The 22509-nt window shown below is 37.7% G+C and overlaps 1 protein-coding gene across 1 annotated transcript; it reads left to right on the top strand.

Moving 5' to 3' along the window:
• Positions 1-20683: 20683 nt before the first annotated feature.
• Positions 20684-21646, top strand: LOC101646131 (olfactory receptor 52N2-like). Its single transcript, XM_004717046.1, has one exon. The coding sequence runs from the start codon at positions 20684-20686 to the stop codon at positions 21644-21646; it is 963 nt and encodes a 320-aa protein (XP_004717103.1).
• The last annotated feature ends 863 nt before the right edge of the window (positions 21647-22509 follow it).

Genomic DNA, 22509 nt, shown 5'->3' with positions numbered 1-22509 from the left:
AAATGTTTGCTTGAAGCTCATCGTACAAAAGTTCCAGAATGTTCTCTGTAAGCAAAAACAAAAGCAAAAAACAAAACAAAAATTACAAAATATTTAGAGTAGCTGACAAGCATAATTTGTTCCCATATTGCCTACTTTAAATTTCTCAAAGATGAATAATTGTGTATGTTCTCTTATGTTGACTATTTGGTATAAACTCTATTAACTTCATGCTTAAATATATTTTCACAAGATGAATTGACAGAATTTAGCTGATTTTAAGCTTCTTTTATTATGTAGCTCGTTCCCCAGGCTTAAGTTATGGCCACTAACTGAATATGTGTTGATTAAATAGTCAATGTGTTTTAGGAGCTCACCATCATAGGCAGAGATATCTGTCCCATTCTGAAATGTTAAAAATCTTCAGTGTACACCAACCATTGTTAATTAATCTTGCCCTATTGATGTAATGATTGATGATGATTCCAATCTAATTTTAGGCCAAATGCCCACCTTAAAGCATGCAGAATTTTCTTCAGTGGAGAAATTATTTATTAGTTTGTGCCAGTAGATTTTCAAAGCAGAATTATAACATGATCCTAAATGTGAAGAAAGGACCCCTTCTCAGTATTAGCAAACTGTCATCTCTTGGTTGTCTCACTCTATAGCTTGAGCATCCGCAGTAGAGGCAGGTGTGACCTGATGGCATTAGGTTATGTTTCATTTTTTATTAGGCGAGTACTTTATTAAGGAGCCCTGGCTTCACAAAGGTTGAGTGTTCTATTGTCGGCTGAGTGGTGAACTCTGTGAGCCCAGCAGTCACTCCAGAGGTGAGAGGCCTGTTGACTTGCAGACTTGGTGGGGGGCTGAGGGACTGTGGGTTGGATCAGCTTTGTTTTATGAAGTTGCTCTGAGTCTAACTTCACTCAGCAGGATCTAATAACAACAATAAGCATTTTACTGAAAAATAGCAACCAAACAATAGCTTAGCATAATGAGCGAAGAACATCTATAGTAGTAAGCTTTTAAGACCAATTTATTGAACAGCAGCTAGAAATAACAAAAACAATAACCCCATGAAAAGGCTCTCCTTTGATCTTTAAATCCATAGCATCAAAAAAAAAAATGATGGTAAAGAATTCCTGAAAATGCAATCAATCATGAGACACTGATGTTTTCTTAAAGTTATACAATCAAATATGCAGTCCAATAAGAACAATGTTTATCATCATAAATGAAAATGATTGGTATTCTATTTAGAACATGGTCTGTATTTTTCAACCATATCAAAGTTCAGATAGCCATAAAATCATTTATTTCTTAGGCTACATAACAGTGCAAGCAAAATAAGAGATGTTCAATTAATTTTTAACATTAAATTTTAAGAAGAGGGTGTGGGGAAACAAAGAAGGAGAAAAGACTCCCAAGCACGGAGACAGATTTGGCGTGATGCTAAGTTGTGAGGCCATTAGGACAAAGTGGTGATCAGAGGACGGTAGTAATGACTCACAAGTCCAAAGATGAACCTATGTTGGGCTGGTGTGTTCTGATTTAGGAAAACATATATTACTAATGTGACAAAGGGTGTGATCTTATAGGGGGAGCTATTAGGGGAAAAGCAAATAAACTCTGAATCAAAATTATGTAATTTGAAATTGTTAGTGTTTCCTGGGCACATGAGAGATAGGCTGCCAATCACCTCAAAGGTGTCTTTTAAATGAGAGGTTGGGTAGAGTTGTTTTGCCTTTCTTTAAATATATCTTTAATAAAATTTTATCTGTCTATTTACTTATTTATTTTAAGGAGAAAAACTAAATAGAATAACTCTAGGGTCATATAAATTGAAGGCAAATTCCAATATAATTGTGATGCAAAACGCTGTATCAGTTGAAATAGTAGACAAATAACAGAGAAAATCGTGGGAAAGACAGTCATCATTCTGTTCTCTTTCTCACCACAGAAGTTTATTTTTCTCAAAAATACGGTTTTTGGTTTTCAGAGTCAGTCGAACTGATTACACCTCTTTTGGATATTTCCACAATATTACATTGTAGCAGTTGAAACACGAGCACTTTATTCAAAGTGAAAATGGATCAGAGACATCAAAATAAACACACCACCATTCTGTTAATTCCAACTCATAATAACCTTACAGGGCAGAGGCCCCCTGACTCCATAGGATTGCTGATCCATACGTTTTCCTAGACTGTAAATCGTTACAGAAACACTGCCACATCTTTCACTCTGGGATCAGCTTAGACATTCCAAACACTGTCCTTTCTGTTAGTAACCCAATATTAAAACATTATGTGCTGAAGGCAAGAAAAGCTAGCAAGTAACATTAGCCTTATGATCAGATACAGAGAACCTTTTCAAATTTCAGAGAATAAACTACTATATGCTAACTCTCTTATTTATTCTCCAACCCCTTCAGGCATCAAAACCTGCCCCCATTCCTTTGTATAGCAATCAATCCAATCCCAATTCAGAAATCTACTCACCCTGAAAGCTACCCCATCCCTTCAGAAGCTCTCCATGAATGGAGTCATAGTCACATTTATGGAATGCTCCTGGTCCTGCAGTAGAGATAAATAACCTGTTTTGGTATCATTGAAGAAAGATGGAGGGGAGGACACATCCATTTTGTGCGTGTGCGTGTGTGTGTGTGTGTGTGTGTGTGTGTGTGTGTGTGTGTTATGTTTCTGAGTGAGTGAATATATATTCTGAAATGAAGTAGGGAGAACTTAGCTGTTTGTGTTAGAATCTCATCTATTATAGTCCCAAAGGAGACGTATTTCCCAAGTGTTATTTTTTACAATGTGAACAAAAGAGAGACTTGGGATTCAGATATATTTGTGTCAAAGGTCATTGGCTGATACATTTGGGATTTGTTGTAGGAGCTAAAATATAATAATCGAAAGTTTCCCTCTAAGAATTACAAGATCTAGTGCTTCATACTAGTCCAGAATATCTGAGGACATAATTTTTTTATAGATACAACAAAGAACATGATGACCTGAAAACATTTTGGAAATTTAGAATTAAATCCTTTTGGAAAACAAACTTGATTACTCTCTTTCCAAAACTCACCATAATATGCAGAATGGGTACTGAAAAGTATATCCTTTGAAGAAAACCAAAAGTTTAATAGTATCAAAACAGTTTAGTTTTATATGTGATATTATATTTATCAAACTTGATAAACTTATTCAGACTATAAAAAGTTTACTGTATATTAGTTTTGATTATCTTACCATTACATGATATATGGAGAAAAGATTGATGTTGTCAAGGATTTTGTCTTGCTTGGACACACAATCAATGCTCATGGAAACACCAGTCAAGAGATCAAGCAAAGCATTGCATTTGGTAAATCTGCTGTACAAGATCTCTTTAAAGTGTTAAAAAGCAAGAAGGTTATTTTGAGGACTAAGGCTAACCTAACCAAGTCAGGGTATTTTCAATCACCTGATTTGCAAGTGAAAGTTTGTAGGGTCATGAGGACCTGGAAGGAAGTGTCTATGGCCTGCTCCTAGTGCTCATGAAACCCAGGGCTTGCCATCCCTATGAGAGGCACATCTCCACAGTCCGAATGGAAAGTGCCTCAGTGCACATATTCCAGGAAGAATGTTCCCCCACAAAATTTCTTCCCTCCCGTACAGGATAATCTAATGCTGTGTCCTACACACACCTTGCTTCTCATGCACACAATTAAAGGATGCTTTCCTCTGACAGCATTAGCTCCCTTTGCTCCTCATTCTTGTGTGTGTGTGCGTGTGTAGTGAAAAAATAAATAAATTATTGACTAGTACACAGATCACAGTACAAGGGATTTTTGGAAACTGTTCTGTGCCTAGGAGTGTTTGTTTTGGGTTTTTTTTGTACTTCTTGTCACTTGCATGCCTTGTGCTCTCTTTGAAGTGTTCCCCTTGAAGGCTTGGAATATCCAAGATTAGTCCATTGCCCACTTGTTTGATGTGTATATGTAAATCGAGGCTCGCATGCCTCAAGAACTATAAAAACTTATTGTTGAATAAACTCTGGGCTCTTCTTCCTCTTCTTGCTTCTCCTGAGAAGCAAGCTCATGAGCTCGGCTGTCTGTGTTCTTTAGCGTCTTTAATTGTGCCTATCGCTCCTCAGGACCATTGGACTGTGGAGCTGGACCCTACACAAGTTGGACATTGAATGTGGAAGACTGAAGAAGAACCGATGTATTTCCATTATGGTGCTAGCGAAGAATATTGAAAGTACAGTGTACTGTCAAAAGAACAAAATTATCTCTCTTTGGAGAAGTACAGCCAAAATGCTCCTTAGAGGCAAGGCTGACAAGACTTCCATCTCACAGGCTTGCACATGCGGTCCAGGGAGACCAATCCCTGGAGAAAGACAGCGTACTCGGTGAAGGAGAGAGGCAGAAAACGAAAGGAAGACCTCAGACAAGATGAATGGACACATTGGCTGTAATGATGGGCTCAAGCATAACGACAATTGGGAGGATGGCACCGGACTGGGCAGTGCTTTGTTTCATGGCACATAGGGTCTCTATGGGTCGGAACCAACTTGCCGGCACCTAACCACTACCATCATTACACAGCAATAGTACATTTGATATATGGAAACTAGTACCATTCCCGAAAAATATCCAGGAACCACGCCCCATCATATGTATTTTACCTTGTTGCTAGGCAGCTAGACTAGGGATGAAAGTGGGATGGGGTGGGGAGGGGAGGCGAGGTGCCTGCAAAGGGCCACATAATGGGGTTGGAAAGACATCAAGCAGCCATTTGGATACTGTTGGGGGAATCCAGAACCAGGCAGTGTAAACTAAGCCCCCTAGGGGGAAAAAGCCTAGACACCTGGGCCTGTAGCATCATACAGGTGAGACTGAACTCAGCCAATGGAATCGGCTAATACCTTCAGCCACGCCTCCCCCAGCCAGGGGGCTGGATAGAATAAAGGCAGAGAGCACTACTGGCAAGTGCACTTGGTCTCTTGTTCCCTGGGGAATCCCCAGTTCCACAGGTGTGGGTTTTTCGTGTCCAATTGTGAACCCAGCGTGGCTTCCGGTGGCTTGGCAGCTTTCCAGAAATAGCGTGTACTCTTTTGAGACTATAAAACCGGAAACTTTTCCTTTCCTGCATAACAACTCACTTGGATTACAAAAGTGCTTCTGCCACGTGAATTCCTTCAGCGCTGTGCAGCAAGAAAGAGTTATAGCCCACTCCAAAAACCTAACATTGTGACAACACTGGGCAAAATTTCTACAGTAGAACCTGACTGTTTAACAATGTTTTCCTTCAAAATGCCATGGCATACCAATAGTACATTCAATGAATTTAGAATTGGCTAAAGAACCATGGATCTTTATTGTGGTGATTTAGATTAGATATCTATGACCAGATTTAGGCTCCCCCTCCCCCTGCTAATATAAATGTAGAAAGATTAAATCGGGCTGACTTTGGTTATATTTTGGCTATGGGAAGATCATGATGAATTTGCCATCACAAAAAAACGTCTTTTAAAAAAACCAGTTTTATGGCATATAATTCACATATCATACAATTTGATAGTTCAATCATATCAAGAAGAGTTATAAAAGCATCACCACAATCCATCTTAGAACATTTTCTTTATTCTTTTACTCATCCTGTGTAGCTCTTCATTTCCCACCAGCCTCTCCTGTCATACCCCCAAGGAACCATTAATCCAGGTACTATCTCTAGAGTTTTACCTAGCCTGAAATTAAAAAAAAAAAAAAAGGCAACTAACAGCAATAGCAAAGTTAAAGTGTGAACTGAAAATAAAGCAGAAATTATTGAAAACTGGAACAAATTAAATGGATCATAATAAGGTGACCAGATGTGTTGCTTTTGGCGGGACAGTCCCGATTTTTAACAATTTGTCCCGCGTCCCGTGGTGTTTTTAAAAAGTCCCGACTTTTGGAAAGAATGCACGACAAGCTAAGGCATATGGTTTTTGGCTTCCATGTGGCTATTTTGCCAGGATATGAGTTTTATCAATGGTGTCCCCCTTTACCAATGTTAAAATCTGGTCACCTTAATCTTAAGGAAGATCAATTGATAGGATGCTAAATGTTAACCTAAGTGCATTTCCGACAATTCACTTTGCAATGCAGGTTGCATGCTAGTAAGGCTAATCAGACACCTGGTCATGGTCAGAGGGGATTTCCCCTTCACTTTGCAAAACAACTTTAAAAATGGGTCAAAAGGGAGATCAAATGAGATAGTACATTTTGACCTGACTATGCGTGCCTTCATGGACTTTATAATGCTTTCACATCCTTCAGCTATGATTTAGGCTTAATCCATGTGTGGACCTTGCAACACAATTTTTTTACTGATAGCTGGGCACCATCTAGTTTCTTCACCACACACAGTGGTTTCTTAAGATCTAATCATTTTTGTTACTACTTAGGACCAACAGCTGTACTTTGGGGTCGTCATTCACATCTGTGTCTAGGAAATACGTGCTGCCATTTGGTCCATGAAATTCCAAAATCCTATCACATCACTGTGGTAGTGAGAACAGTTATGTGATACTCTAACTACCACTCATCCTTTATTCAATGAAGCCATTTGTCACGAAGACCCTGACTTTTATCCGCAAAGTATCTCTTAATGTTTTGGTGATGAAATTACCAGTTTAGTTTTATATGTAATCATATATTTAACAAAACGACATGACATAGTTAAAGAACAGATGAGTGAGACATATGTAATGAATCAAGATGAAACATAAAATGAAAGTCTGAAAGCAATAGTTAAAATATTAGAGAAATGTCATCAATTATAACTCCCGAAACACTGTCATCTGAGGAATTCAGGAAATTAGGTGTGCTCAGGTGCTGGAGTGGAACCAAACAAGTGAGCAAATAGGAAAGTCAACACTTATCTACGGAGCAAACACTTCTGTATATTTTCAGCCCTGTTTCAGGAGGGGTCAGTAGGGAAGGTAGTCGGGAAGCAGAACTACATGTAGAGTCAGACCGTGCCAGGACCAGCAGGAGTCCACCATACACTCTGTAACTGTTTGTCACCACATACACCCATGATAATATTTAGAGAGTAAAGGATGCTCTTTTTTTTTTTTTAATAATCAATTTATTGGGGCTCATACAATTCATCACAATACATAGATCAATTGTGTAAAGCACATCTATACATTTGTTGCCCTCATCATTCCCAAAATTCTCTTGCCTCTTGGGTGCCCGGATGTTCTTTCACTTCAAAATAGAGTGTCAATTCTTCTCTTGATGAAATCTAAAGACCAACATACAAGAAGACAATTCTAACAATTAGCTAAATTAACATTGCACAAATCATCAGTGGGCTTTTTTTTCTTTCTCTAAAAGAGCAAACAGAGTTGAAATCATTTCTCTGTGTGATAAAACCCAGGCATTAATCATTCCAAAATACAGGGCTATGGGTTTATAAAGTTATGTGAGGGGAAAAAGATCAAAGAAACTGACTGAAAGCAATGCACCTTGTTAGAAAATGTATTTTATTAATTAATTAATTTCTCTCTGAAACACTTTTATTTACTTTATTTTTAATAATTTCATTGACAGTTCTTCCACACATCATACAATTCAATCATACGTGTCAATAAAACTGTTTTTAAAGACTTAAAGTTACAAGTCAATATATCTTATAATAAAGTTTAATAAAAACCAAAGTGTTAATATTAAACATTAAACCTACTAATACATTGGAAGCAAATACCACTCCGCTCTCAATGTGTTGTACTGTGGTGGCTTGTGCATTGCTATGGTGCTCAAAGCGCTTCTGTTCATGGTATCTCAAATACTAGGAGAGCCATGTTTTCATAGTAAATGAATTCTAGCATCCACTTTTCCTCCTGAAATACATTTCCATGAAATCTATTAATTCTGATGTCCCCTCTTAAATATATTTTCCCATTATTTTTATAAATTTGTTGACCTATGCAGATGGCCACTTCTGATTTTTATCATTACTTTTATTTGACCCTCTCCCCTCCCAAATTTCCTCACTTACTCATCTCTCTCCCCCTTTCTCCATTTCCCTATTGTATGCTTTCTGGTTCCTGTTACACCTCTCTCACATATCCAGACAAAGCCAGCTACCCTTGCACAACCCCGCAACTCACAAATCACCAATGGCTGCACCACAATGCTGCAGTACACTCAAAGTCAAGCAAACACAAAGGGGTACTCTGAAAACACAGCCCTGGAACTATCAGAAACAGAATTCAGAATGACAATGTTGAGTCCCTTCAAGAAATCTGAGGAAAAATCATCAGCACAGCAGAAGAAAATGAAAAAAACCTAAAATCCTTAAACCGAAAGAACCCAAAGAAGAATATAAGTGAATTAGGCAGCACAGTAAAAGACCAGAGGGAGAGAATGGAAGAAACCAGAAAATGGAATCAGTGAGCTCTAGCTACACTCTGACTATAACCGACGAGAGAATCAATCAACAAAAATGTAAACTAACCAAAGAAGGTCGGAGAACAATGAGGGATACTACCATGAGAAAAAAGGCATTTCTCACTGGGATCCTGGAGCAAGAAGACACAGAAACATCTACAGAGAAAATAGTATGAGAAATCGTGGTAGAAAATGTCCCTAATATCACAGAGGAGGAGAAAATAACTCTTGAAGAAGCTAAGAGGTTTCCAGATAGGATAGGGCCTCAAAAGAATAACACCAGGACATTCAAACTAGTCAATTTGAAAGATAGGGAGGGATCCTGAGAACAGTTAGGGCAAAGCGAACCACAAAGAAAAATAAGTGAGGACATCTCAGAAAAATAAGGACATCTGAGTAGAAATGATACAGGCAAGACAACAAACAGAATGACAAACCTAAAAGTCGAAAAGAAAAGCAACTGCCAACAAAGAATCTTAACGACCAACAAAATTAACTGATAGTACTTTTAGATATGTCAAAAGGGGATCAAATCAGATATTAGATTTTAACCATTGAAATCAGATGTTACATTTTAACCTGCTATAATCATCTCTACAATACTCAGCCTGATGATCAGGCTATTCATATCCCTTCACTATGGTCAGAGGGAAACGAATATAGATTTAATCTTTATGTAAGTCTCACAAGTGGATTTTGATCTTCAACTGTCATCCATAGCCTTCTGCAAATCAGGAGTTCACAATTTAATCTCTGATTATATTGCATTATAATCTATACTGAAGGTCTGAAAATATAGAAGGATACCATTCCCTGTACTTTTAAACCACAGCTGTTTGATTTGAACAAGGGAATACACTGCGGTTTAAAAGTACATATTGAATCCCTCTTCCCTTTTCTAACTCTTGAAATTTGAGACTCAAAATGTTTATTTAAAAAAATAAAGTTTATTGCACAGTATCTATATTTTCAGACCTTCAGTATAGAGATTATAATGCAATATAAAACAAAAATCCTCAAGTTTACCCATACACAATGTTATGATAAGCAGATACAAGACTGAAGTTGTGGATTATATCTTTTACTTGGATCTACAATCAACACAGCAGTTCAGGAAATCAAATGGTGTACTGCACTCTGTAAAGAGATCTCTTTAGAGACGCCACCTAAAGGGGTGCTGAGCTGAAGGCACAGTATTCTCAATCGAGTCTTAGGTATACTAAAGAAGGACAAAGAGTAGGGATGAGTAGAATTGATGCCTGAGGAAGAATATTGAAAATATGGACTGACAGAAGAACGGACCCACCTGTCTTGAGGGAAGTATTAGAAACGAGCACAGTCAGCCTTCATATCACAGTTTGGACATGTTTTCAGAAGGGGTCATTCTCCAGAGGAAGGTATCATGCTAACTACCGCAGAGGGTCAACAAGAAGGAGAAGCTCTTCAGTGTGATGAGCTGAAACCGTGACCGCGACAATGGGCTCAAGCACAGCAAGGGGTGTGAGGATGGTCACACTGGGACAGGGTGGGATTCTTGTGTCGCTATGTGACAGAACTGACTTGATGACACATAATAATGACAATATCTGTTGATGTTTATTCCTGAAATACAAGGGGTTAATGTTAAAATATCAAACAATACTTTTCTTGATGTTAATCGAAGAAAACATTAAAGCCATAGATACATATTTATGCGAATTATACCACTTAAAACTTGAAACATTGCTTTGCAAGAGGAATCATTCTTATAATCTTTCTGAGATTGAGGCTCCATTATGACAACAGACCACCGAGAACCAACAGAGTGGTTGAGTAGAATGTTAAAATCCCACTGCCGCGGAGGCAGTTATGACACACGTTTATGTGTTCACACGTTGAACTGCTCTGTAGGGTCATCTCCATGGAAGATTGTTTGTAATATTTATGGAAATAGATTGCCAGATCTCTCATGTGTATGTGTGTGTGTGTGTGTGTGTGTGTGTGTGATCACTGGGTAATTTCAAACACCAATCTTTAGGTTGGTAGTTGAACGTAAACCAATTGTACCCTTCAGGGACCACTGAGTGGAATAAAATAATTAAAACTGAGGTCAAGTTTTTCACGAAAGCCTCGTTTATACACAACTGATGCATGCCTTTAAACCTGTTTTCTGCCTGCAATCGCCAAATGTGTTATAACTAACATTGAACTTCAACCATCAGTCCTGCAAGCCATGGCCTGCGGTTAGAAGCCATCAAGTGGATTCTGATTAATTGCAACTCTATGTATAAAACACTGCCTGGTCCCACGCCATTCTCACAAGTATTTTTATGTTTGAGCCCTTTGTTATGGAAGCCCCGGCCTAGGAGACTCATATTTCACGGCACTTTGAGTTTACAGAAATTTTATATTATCATAGACATTTGGCTTATTTCAGAAAGTAATCAGAAAATCATTTAGGCCAAATTTGCCTCAAAGAGGCTTTCTCAAAAAAGGCATAATAAATATAAATTTTCAAGCTCTCATGTATTTATTTTATCCCACTTGCTTCAAACTGAAACGGTTGCATTCATATACAGTAGAACCACGGACCTCAATGCTAATCCATTCTAGAAGGAGCTTCGAGATGCAATCCCATAAGAAATAACTGAAAATGGATTAATCTGTTCTTGACCACTAAGTTTTTACTCTAACCTTGCCTTTTTTTACAAAACATTACACAGAAATTTCAAAGTTTATAAGTTCAGAGTTAAATATTATAATTTAAATAAGAAACACAACATTAAAAAAGTTTTCTTAGCAACTACACTCTGGCCCATACCTTGAGATTGAGGAGGATCTGGATCTGTGGACACGGATGTGGAGAGGAGGGATGGAGAGAGGGTCATTGTTTGGAAGGGGAATCCTCTTCCAGAAAATCAACTGGTAGCTGCTTTTCAGTTTTTCCCCTTCTTTGCCTTTTTTCAGTAGGACCTGACTGGCTTTCTCTTAAAAATCAATCTGTCTAATATGGTCTGCTGTTGGCATTTCCTTAACTGTTTTCCAAAAGGGTTTACTAAATTATCATCAACAATATTGATAACATGGTTAACCAGTTCCTTATCATGATGATTCTTTTCAAAAAACTTTTTCTTAGGATACATGTTTTTAATCTAAAACAGTACAAAAAGCCACAAAAACTAAGAAAATTATAGCAAAATGCTTGGAATACAGCTGCAAAAGGTTTAAACAATACGTACTAACATCAACTAATCCCGAGTGACTGAAACATGAATTGCCTTTGTTTGCAAAAATTACATGGCTGGGTCAGATTCTGATGCAAAATTTTCTTGAGATTTAGCATCAAAATTTGATTATGTCCAGTACTGATGCAGTCGAATACCGGGGTTCTATTATAATGGGAAAAACAGAGAACTTTCTTTGATACCCCCCTATCAATTGAATCCTTGTCTATTTATTATTCATAAGTCCACTCATGAGCATAGAGAAATTAAGGTTTCACTGTATATCTTGGCACACCCCAACTACACATATTATAAACAGATAGTAAACTGACTTTGTTTTAACCTGTGTAACTTATAAACTGCATCATAAGTATATAGCATATAATAATATATATCTACTATTTATAAGTAGAGTCCCTACTGCATACACATGGCTAAGTTCTTGACTACTTGTTGAAAGGTGTTGTTGGAAACCTACCCAGGTATGCCTGGGAATACAGGCTCATTGGTCTGCTATCGAAAGACCATGGTTGTGAAAACCCTATGGGGTAGGTCTACTCTGCATACCAGTCAAGGCAAGGAATGAAGCAATCTTAAAAGCATATATGTATACCTAATTTAGTTTTCAAGAAAAAACGCATAAAGAGGTAAAGTTTTTAAGCAAGCATATTTACATTCAAACATTTCCTTGTTTGAGGAACATTCTAGCAGAAACTAGGACTTGGACCATATCTCCTACTTATTAGTTCACTATTTGTTTCATTTAGATATTACTTTGCACTATGTGATTAATATTAGCATATTTAAATGCCAGTCATTGCCTTCTGAGACTTTCAGTTACATATGTAGCTGTCTGCTCTGGGACAAAAACCTGTTATATTGTTGTTAATTATGACTCCGAGCTATACTATGCACAGCAGACAAAACACACACACACACACACACACACACACACACAAACAACCCCAGCACCGCCTAGTCCTAAGCCATCCACACAATTGTTCTGTTTGAATTCATGGTTGCAGCCACTGTGTGACTCCATTTCAACGAAGCTCTTCCTTTTTTCCCCGCTGACCTTCTGCTTTCCCAAGAACAGCATCCTTTTCCAGGGACTGCTGTAACATGTCCAAAGTTCTGGATCAGATTACTGATGGTTCTGGATTCCCACTCTTCCTATAAAGAAAATTTTTGTTTTGTGTTGCATGATTTAGCACGTAGGTTGGTTCACTGCAATCTAAAGTCCAGACTTGCAGGGTACCCACTTATTGTAGCTGCCTGTTCTAGAAGACAGACAGGCGACTGCACCAAATTTCTCCTCAGTAGGTTTACCTTCCCATAGATGGCACTCAGTTACTACTAGGGCCTGTGGTGTTATTATTATACACGATAATGCCTGAGTATCATGGAGATTTCACTAGGTGGCATGGATGGTCAAGTACTCAACTTCATCTAGAAGATTGGGGGCTCCAACTCATACAGACGTGTCTCAAAAAAATAAAATCAATGTTTCTGAAAACTGTTTGAAGCACTGTTCTTCCCTGATACATAATGTGCCACAATTAGGGGATGGTATTACATTGTTTTCAGTCTTATTTGTTTCCTAACATTGAAGAGGAGCTAGTAAAGTAAGCTAGAAGGCAAGAAGGATAAATACTGTATTAAATGGTGCAAAATTTCAAAATGAACACATACCCTGTTTGTTGTGGGAAATGTATTTTATTTTATTTTATTATTTATTTATTTTTTTGAAATGTATTTTATTTTAATGAGTCCTCTGTATATAGATTCTGAATTTGTTTATTATTAGTATTTTTTTTAAATGTTTTAGAAAGTTTTGACACTTATATACATCATGTAGATAGAGCTAAGCCAAATCTATGAAACTAGAACTTGTGTCTTCTGGGAGGGTAAATAAAACCTCATGTTTAAAATTCAATGGATACCTTTTCCCCACAGAGGAACACACTTTGCAGCAGCTCATACATACTCAAATACATATCTCCTTTGAGTAAAACTAATATTAAGTGCCTCTCTGATCAGAGACCTATGGGACATCTATTAGTTAAGCCCCAATCTTTTTGTTGTTGCTGTTGAGAAAATCCCCTGGGAAGATAAGTATTTTTGTATAAGAGACTTAACCAACGGCATTGCAATTGTCTCTAAGTAATATTAATTATGAATGAAGATTTTTTAAAATCTGACAGCAGGGTGAGTTTGGATTATTCTGAAGGAAAATCAAAACCATCTTATAAGATGACCATCCCTGCTACTGAAAAGCAAGTATGTGAGCCAGAGCATAAAGTAGCCCATCTCTTAGACTTCTGAAATCAAAGAAATTTTCAACTGCCTACAGGAGAGAGAAAGAGGAAGTAAGGAGACTGAAACATTTTTTAGACACCGAGAGGAAACCAACAGTAAAGTGTTTGGCTGCTTAACCCCAAGGTGGGTTGTTCTCAAGGGCAGAACGATGGGCAGTCTGTTTCCATCGAATGTGTCTTTGACAGTCCGTGGGCCATTGCTCTCTGTCTCATCGGATCACTGTGAGTTGTGATTACAACAAGACCCAAGCAAATACTTTTACAGACCAGCTAATTTCTGTATAATAACAGGAAAACATGGTTTTACCTTTGGTAAATAGAGGAGGTTAATTCTGAAAGGTTGCAAAATGACCTGAGACAATTCTAGTAAGTATTCTTCCATATACTCTGCTGTGTGCCATTGAGTTCAGTCTAACTCATAGTGATTTTCTAGCACAGAGTCGGCCTTCCCCATAGTGTTTACAGGCGATAATCTTTACTGGAGCAGATTACCAAATATTTTTCTCAAAAAAGTTGCTAGAGGGTTAGAAACTCCGACCTTTCAGTTACCCTACCAGGACTACATACATGCTCTGATCAATTGTAAATATCTCATTTCTTTTTTTTTAATCTTTAAAATTCTAGACATCTTAAAACTTTATTTTCCTCCAGATGCCTGCTTATTTTTTAATAAAAACATTAATTTATTAAGATATTTGTTACAAATAGGAGGATCAAAATATGGGTTGAAATTTGTTTATCCATATAGCTATTAATTCATACCATACATTATTTATTGCACCCATAAATGTCAAGAAATATACTGCAAGAAGTACAGCAGTGAACAAAATCAATACAAATCATATGCAACTAAAATCACAGGTGCATATATTTTACATTAAATTAAGTAACAATTTACTATACTAATTTTTGTAAATACAAGTTGGAATGTAAAATATGCAATGTCAATATTAGCAAGAGTAGAGTGTAGTTTTGTGTGTGAGACCATGGAAAACTTCACTTTCGGGTTTCACTGAGTGGAGGCATGAAACCATTCAGAGACTGCATCAGGGTGCATCAAGGAAGAACCAAGCGGACAGTGAAACCAGAGAGTCCAAAGACCCTGAGATGCACTAATATGTTTTGAGTGTGAGAAACCTCACGTAGGTATGGATGGACTGCAAGTGTCAGCGTTATAACAGAGGGAGACATAGTCTGAGATGTGAAAGGGTCCTAAACGTGTAGGGTTTTATAATCACTTGTAAGGGTATTCGTTTTTGCGCTGAGATGAAAGAACGCTGGAGGTTTTGAAAATGGCTAGAAAATATTTCTATTGCATTTATTTTATAAGTAAAATAATTATAATAGAGATGTTAATATTAATTTTGATAGTATGACGTATTTTGTTTTAGGGAGTTGGTGTTGCTATATTTACAGGGTTAATGATTGGTCATGAATTTAACCTCAATCTGTTTCATTCAAGTTTCTCTATTTTTATTTTCTAATTTTTACTTCTTATACCAGATAAAAGTAATGCTGCTTTTGCAGAATATCTATATTTAAATTACCGTATTTCTCTTCCCCTGAAAGTAGTAAATTTTTCAGAGCACAGTTTGAAATAGAAAACTAAGAAGTTCATTAGGGAAGGAAACTATTCTTTGTGTTCCCTTGTCCTTTCTATCTTTGTCTCTTTTACTCTCCCTCCTATCGCTTCTGCCTCCTAGCCAAAGACACTGAGGCTTGAGGAGCAGCACCACCTAGGTTAACACTCTTTGGAAACTCAAAACCTCATTCTGCTTGGTTAACGCATCATCATAAAGGGTTTGTATTTAGGGGGCGTGGGCGGAGGGAGAGAGGCCGTGAGGGAGAGAAAAGAAAAGGAAGAAAGAAAATAAATGATAATTGTAAAAACTGTAAAAATAGCATTACCAAGATTGGATATGGCATAAACGTAATGCTATTTCAGAGATAAAAGAAATTAAAATATTTTAAGTGAAAATATATTAATTGTTTAGCCCAGGATGTCTTATAAAACCATAATAAAAAATAATGGCACCCAGAGAGGAAATGATGTGGACAGTTTTATTTTTTAATAAAAACTCCCTCCACTTATTGTTTTAATAACTACTCCCCTAATGTATTGACTATTTCATTATATGATATTTGGTAGTTATAAAAATAGCAAAGAATCTCATCTCTAACTATTCTGTACAGTAATGATATAAATCTGACAGTAAGGGATACTGGGCTCCAAAGTAGGAGTTACACTTGCTACAACAGTTGAGATTATGTGTCAAGTTGCCCGGGCCTTTGTTCTAGTGGTTTGGTAGTTATGTAAGGATGGGGTGTGTGTGTGTGTGTGTGTGTGTGTGTGTGTGTGTGTGTGTGTGTTGGTAGTTGTATGATGATGTGATTTGGCAGCTATGTAATGAGGTAGTAGTCTTCTATTTTGTAATCTCAGGGGGTCATCCTCTATTTTTACCTAATGCCAATTTTCACATAATATTTGGAGTCTGATCATGTTGAAAGTAAGGATATAGTTTAAAAATGAGGGAAAAATAGAATTCATGATTTTTCACCTTTTGGTTTGAAAAGGAGCAAGACTTAAGCTAAAGAGTTTGTCAGTTGTTTTCAACTCGTTCAACCATCCAAAAGAGCTCTTGCAGTTCCGTCAGAACTTCTAGTACTTGTCTGAGGGGCCATGGGGGCATCGTAGTTGGACATTGGGTTGCTAACCACCAGATTGGCAGCTAAAACCCTCAGTCACTTCAGGACAAAAGATGAGGCTTTATACTTCCAGGAAGTGTCAGTCTCAAGCCCACAGGAGCAGGTCTGCTCTGTGCTACAGGGTCCCTGCGAGTCAGAATCGACTCAGTGGCAGTGAGATCTGTTTATACATTGAGAATGTTCACATGGCATCAATTGTAAAATATTTATAATGAAAACTAATAGTAAAAGAACAATTACTGTAAAAGACTAGGCTAATTCTTCTCAAAAAAGAAAATGAAAATTCATTACAACTGTTTATAGGTTATGTTAAAATATGATAGGTGATATAAAAATACAATAATATGTACAATGCTTTGGGAAGTATAATACTTTAAGTTTATAATTTAAAATAAGTAATTACAAGTAATAAGGAGTTTATAAATATATAGGTTAAAGAATTTTCTCAAAAATGAAAAAATGACGCTTCAGTCATGATTTCAATCAGGTAAGAGTTCATGCTACATTAAAGTGCCCAGTCATGGGGGGAAAGTGAAGACCTAACAAATTAATAAGGATTCCTTTTTTTACCATACATTTTTTATAGTTTTTGAGGACTGAAAAGAATACATCAAAATAAAACATAACAGTATGATTATTATGTAGTTTGTGCTGACCTACCTAGAACTATGATGAAAATCAAGACCCTATAAGAATTAATGATTTCACAATGCTATCGGCTAACCATAAATGTTACAAACATTTTTCATATATACTAGAAATAAACAATTTTATATTCTCTAGGGAAATACTTCAAATGTTCATGGTTATACTTTGTAAGTTGTAACATTATATAACTCTCTGGCTGCCTATTCTTGATAATTCTAATTTGAAAACCGAGACGTGTCAGGTTTAGGCTTATAGATAACTTAGGCTGAATCCCACAATATTTTTGCAAAATAAATAGGTGTTTCCATATTTAATTTATTGTAACTTGAGGGAAACATATGAAAAAACTTTTTGGAGGAAGAATAAATATTTGTCAGGCAGGGGTTTCAGAGGACAAGAGAACCAGGGTTGTTTATTTATTTAGATAGTTATTAATGATTTGATTGGGGGCTCTTACATCTCTTATAACAATCCATACATCCATTGTGTCAAGCACATTTGTACATATGTTACCATCATCCTTTTCAAAACATTTTCTTTCTACTTGAGCTCATTTATCAGCTCCTTACTTTTTCCTCCCTCCCCCACCTTCCCTTCCTCATTAACAATTGATAATTTATAAATTATTTTTATTTTCATATGTTACACCAACTGCTGTCTCCCTTTACCCATGTTTCTGTTGTTCATCCCCCTGGGGTGGAAGGTTATATGTCAATCACTGTGATCAGTTCCCCCTTTCTCCTTTCACCTTCCCCCTACCCTCATGGTATCACCCTCCCATTATTGTTCCTGAAGGGTTTATCTGTCCTGGATACTGTGTGTTGAGAGCTCTTATCTGTACCAGTGTACATGCTCTGGTGTAGCCGGATTTGTAAGGTAGAATTGGGGTCATGATAGTGGGTGGGGGAGCATTAAAAACCAGAGGAATGTTCTATGTTTCAGTGGTGCTGTACTGCATCTTCGCTGGCTCATCCCTTCCTTGTGACCCTTCTGTGAGGGGATGTCCAATTGTCTACAGGTGGGCTTTGAGTCTCCATTCCAATCCTCATCATTCACATTGAAATGGTTGTTTGTTTTGTGTTTTCTGATGTCTGATCCCATCGATACCTTATGATCACATGGGTCTCCACTCTGCTCCCCACTCCCACTCCGCATTCGCATCCATATGATTGTTTTTTCTGGGTCTTTTGATGCCTGATAACTGATCCCACAGGTTGTTGTGTTTCTTCCATGTGGGCTTTGTTACTTCCCAGCTAGATGACCACTTGTTTAACTTCAAGCCTTTAAGACCCCAGACGCTATATCTTCGGTTAGCAGGGCACCATCAGCTTTCTTCACCACATTTTCTATGCACCCATTTTTCCTTCAGTGATCATGCCAGAAAGGTGAGCATCACAGAGTGCCAGGTTATTAGAACAAAGTGTTCTTGCATTGAGGGAGTACTTGAGTAGAGGCCCAATGTCCATCAGCTATTTTAATAGTTAGCCTATATGTATATAGGTATTTGTCCTTGTTGTTATATATAAATATATTTACATGTATATGTGCCTTTATTTATATCTCTATAAATGTCCTTTACCGTCTAGTTATTACCTCTATTACTTTTACTTTCCCTTTGTGCAACTATCATGTTCGACCTTCATTTGGCTTTCGATAATTTCTCTCAGCTACATTGCATTTGATCAAGCGCCACCAGGCATTCTACACCCTCTGCATCATCAATTTTAGATCACTTGTTGTTCCCTTGTACCTGGGTTTGTTGGCTCCCCTCTTCCTTTCCCCCACCTCTTCCTCTCTCATGTACTCACAGAACCCTCAGTCCCATATTTCCTCCCAGGGATTATTTATCCTGCTTATCCTATATAGACATAAATGAAAAAAACAAAAACAAACAAACAAAAAGGGAAAGCCTATAAATACTTCCAGGTCTGTCTGTTGACCTTTATGAATATTTTCCAAGCAAGTCGGATGAGGTGCCAAGACCTGCCCCCAAAGTCTACTTTTTTAATTGCTCAGGGACTTCATTGCTTTGTTCCCCTTGTTCTTATGTTGCACTTCCTGCATGTTTCACCTGGTGGGGTGGGGTCAGACCGGGCACAATTCCCACATGGTCTCCAGTGTTGTTCCCTGTATGGCTATGGGTCAGTGAGGGGACTCCATTTATCCTGATGGGGCCTTCCCTATGGCCTTCTTTGTGTGTTGGCTGCTCTGAGCTGGAATAATGTCCTTGGGGCTTGGTGGGCCAGGATGCATTCCACTCTCTCTCTTTCTCTTTCCCTCTTTGTTTGCTCCAGTGTGTTCTGAGCAGACCCACCCCTCTCCCCTAAGCTGTAGCTTTAGTGCTGTCCTCTGTAGTGCATTCTTTTTGGGAGGGGGTTCATGTAGCTGGGATTGGGGCTGGCCCTGCTGACCTCCCTATTGGTTCATTGCTTCATGCCAGTATGTTGCTTTCAAGTCTTGGCGCACCAGGTTGAAATCTGGTTCCTCTCTCCCTTTCCGGTGGAGATAAAAACAGTGCCCTCCTCTTACATGGGTTAGTGCCTGGAGAACCAGATTTATTAAACAGAGTGATAATATGGAAATCAGCTAAGGGAACAAAAGCAAGAATTAAGGGATAGACTGGGAATAAGAATAGGTACATACAGACAAAGACACTTTGGTGGCAAAAGTGGTTCATGACTGGTTGCTCACCTGAAGATTTGGGTTCTGATCCAATCAGTAGCTCTGAAGAAGTAAAGTCCAGAAAATTGCTTTTTAAAGATTACAACCAAGGAAAATCTTTGACGCAGTTCTACTATGCAATATATGAGATAGCAAGTGTCAGAATGGACTTAATGGCATTGGGTTTTTGGTGGGTTGTCCTGCTTTTTGGCATACAAATAAATAATAATAGTAATAAAAATTAAACCCATTATTATCAAGCTGATTTCAATTCAGAGCGACCCTGTAGACAGAGTTTCTTTGGTATTATGTTTTCACTTCACTGAGTGATTGGGTAGCACAGGTTGGACTTCTTGGCTAACCCAAAGTTTGTGGGCTCAAACCCACTGAGCAAAATGAGAGAGAAAAAGAAGAAAGGCCTGAATGCCAAGCTGCTTTCATAAAAATAATAACCATCGAATCACTTGCAACGTTTCTGTGCTGTAACACATAGGGGCTGCCTGAGTTGGAATATGGCTTTTTTCATCCTGTTGATTCTGTAACAGGATCAGGGTCACTCACCACAATCAAGCAATATAGTCTGTGTACAAAAAGATTAAAACTTTCTTAGCTGCATAATTTATATTATGGCAAAATATGAGTTCACCTTTTGCTTTTGGCTGAAAATAACAATGGTGGTCTCTTTTTGCACAGAACACCTTTATTGGTGCAGAGAGTAATATACCTTCTAGTTGGCCATCATGCATAGAGCCAACAGCTCCAGTCTTACACCAAGATACTTCATCCTCAACGGGATTCCTGGACTGGAAGCTGCACACATCTGGATCTCCTTGCCATTTTGCGTCATGTACATGATTGCTATGGTGGGGAACTGTGGACTCATATATCTTGTCAGCCATGAAGAGGGCCTGCATAGGCCCATGTATTACTTTCTAGCCCTATTATCGCTTACAGATGTTAGTGGATGTACATCATTTGTCCCTAATATGCTGTGCATCTTTTGGTTCAGTCTCAAGAAGATTGACTTTAATGCCTGCCTTGTACAGATGTTCTTCATACACATGTTGACAGGCATGGAGTCTGGGGTGCTTATGCTCATGGCTCTGGACCGCTATGTGGCAATTTGTTATCCTCTAAGATATTCCACCATCCTCACCAACACCGTGATTACCAAGGTTGGGCTTGCCACATTCATGCGAAGTGTGTTGCTCATGATCCCATTCACTTTCCTGATCAAGCGCCTTCCCTACTGCCGGGGCAACCTTATTTACCACACGTACTGTGACCATATGTCTGTGGCCAAATTATCCTGTGGCAATGTCAAGATTAATGCTATCTATGGTCTTATAGCTGCCATATTGATTGGAGGGTTTGACATGTTCTGTATCTCTGTGTCCTACACCATGATTATCCGCGCTGTATTGAATCTGTCATCTTCAGATGCTCGCCACAAAGCCTTCAGCACCTGCACATCACACATATGCGCTATTGTTATCACCTATGTTCCAGCTTTCTTCAACTTCTTCACTCACCGCTTCGGGGCACACACCATCCCTCACCACATCCATATCCTTATTGCCAACCTCTACCTTTTGCTGCCCCCTACTTTGAATCCAATTGTCTATGGAGTGAAGACCAAGCAGATCCGTGAAGGAGTAATCAAGTTGTTTTTTAAAGAGAAAGCTATGTTGACTATGAAATAAATGTTTTGTCAAGAATTATCCAATTATTACAATGATAAAAAAAGAAAAAAATTATAGAGGGGGAATGCGAAAATCAGTACAAATGAACTCACTGCAGGATAAAATACTGTGGATTTAATTCCACAAAATATATTAAACAACCTCATAATTTTTCAAGACCTCTCATTCAATAGAAAAGATGAAGCAGACATGGAACAGTCTACTTTTCACATACTTTAAATTTCAGTAAGAATTTATGGAATGAACACACTTGATAGACTAGTTAGGTTATTTAACTTCAAGTAAAATCTTGGTCTCTGACATACTTCTGCTCAGATAATTATTTAGATTTATTAAACTATACCAGTAAGTAAAAGAAAAAGAGAAAAGACTGAATGAGGTATGATCACATTATAAAGTACTCCTGGGAATTAATATCAAGTTGAAATACTTAAAAGAATAGATACCATTTCCCAGCTGTTTGAGGATTGTGTTTATAAGTAGGATAAAGGATATTAAAGAAAATCTCTATAATTTGCCAAGACACAATGTGTACATATGTATTTTTCATAGAGGGCCTTAATAAGGGAAAATGGAGAAAGAAACACCTTATTTAGACTTCTGGATCTAGCCAATAAATAGGACATGGGCATGGAGTGGCCAGTGTGGTATATTCAGAAATAGTTAAATTGTGTGAAAAAAGGACTGAGCAAAAGAGTCCACTGTAAGAGAGAGTGGGAGTAACAAAGCAATTTTATAAGAAACTGGATGTAACTAGATATGCAGGTAGAAAAATACTAATATTGATGAATATTAAATTTCTATGATCTGTTAATATGAAAAATATATTTTAATATTAAGTGATATAGGTGAAATGATTGTGA

This window comes from Echinops telfairi, unplaced genomic scaffold (genome assembly GCF_000313985.2).
Source record: "Echinops telfairi isolate 266 unplaced genomic scaffold, ASM31398v2 ScPeMD7_41;HRSCAF=154, whole genome shotgun sequence".
Lineage (NCBI taxonomy): Eukaryota > Metazoa > Chordata > Mammalia > Afrosoricida > Tenrecidae > Echinops > Echinops telfairi.
The sequence above is the reverse complement of the archived record's forward strand: the minus strand, read 5'-3'. Positions and strand labels throughout refer to the sequence as shown.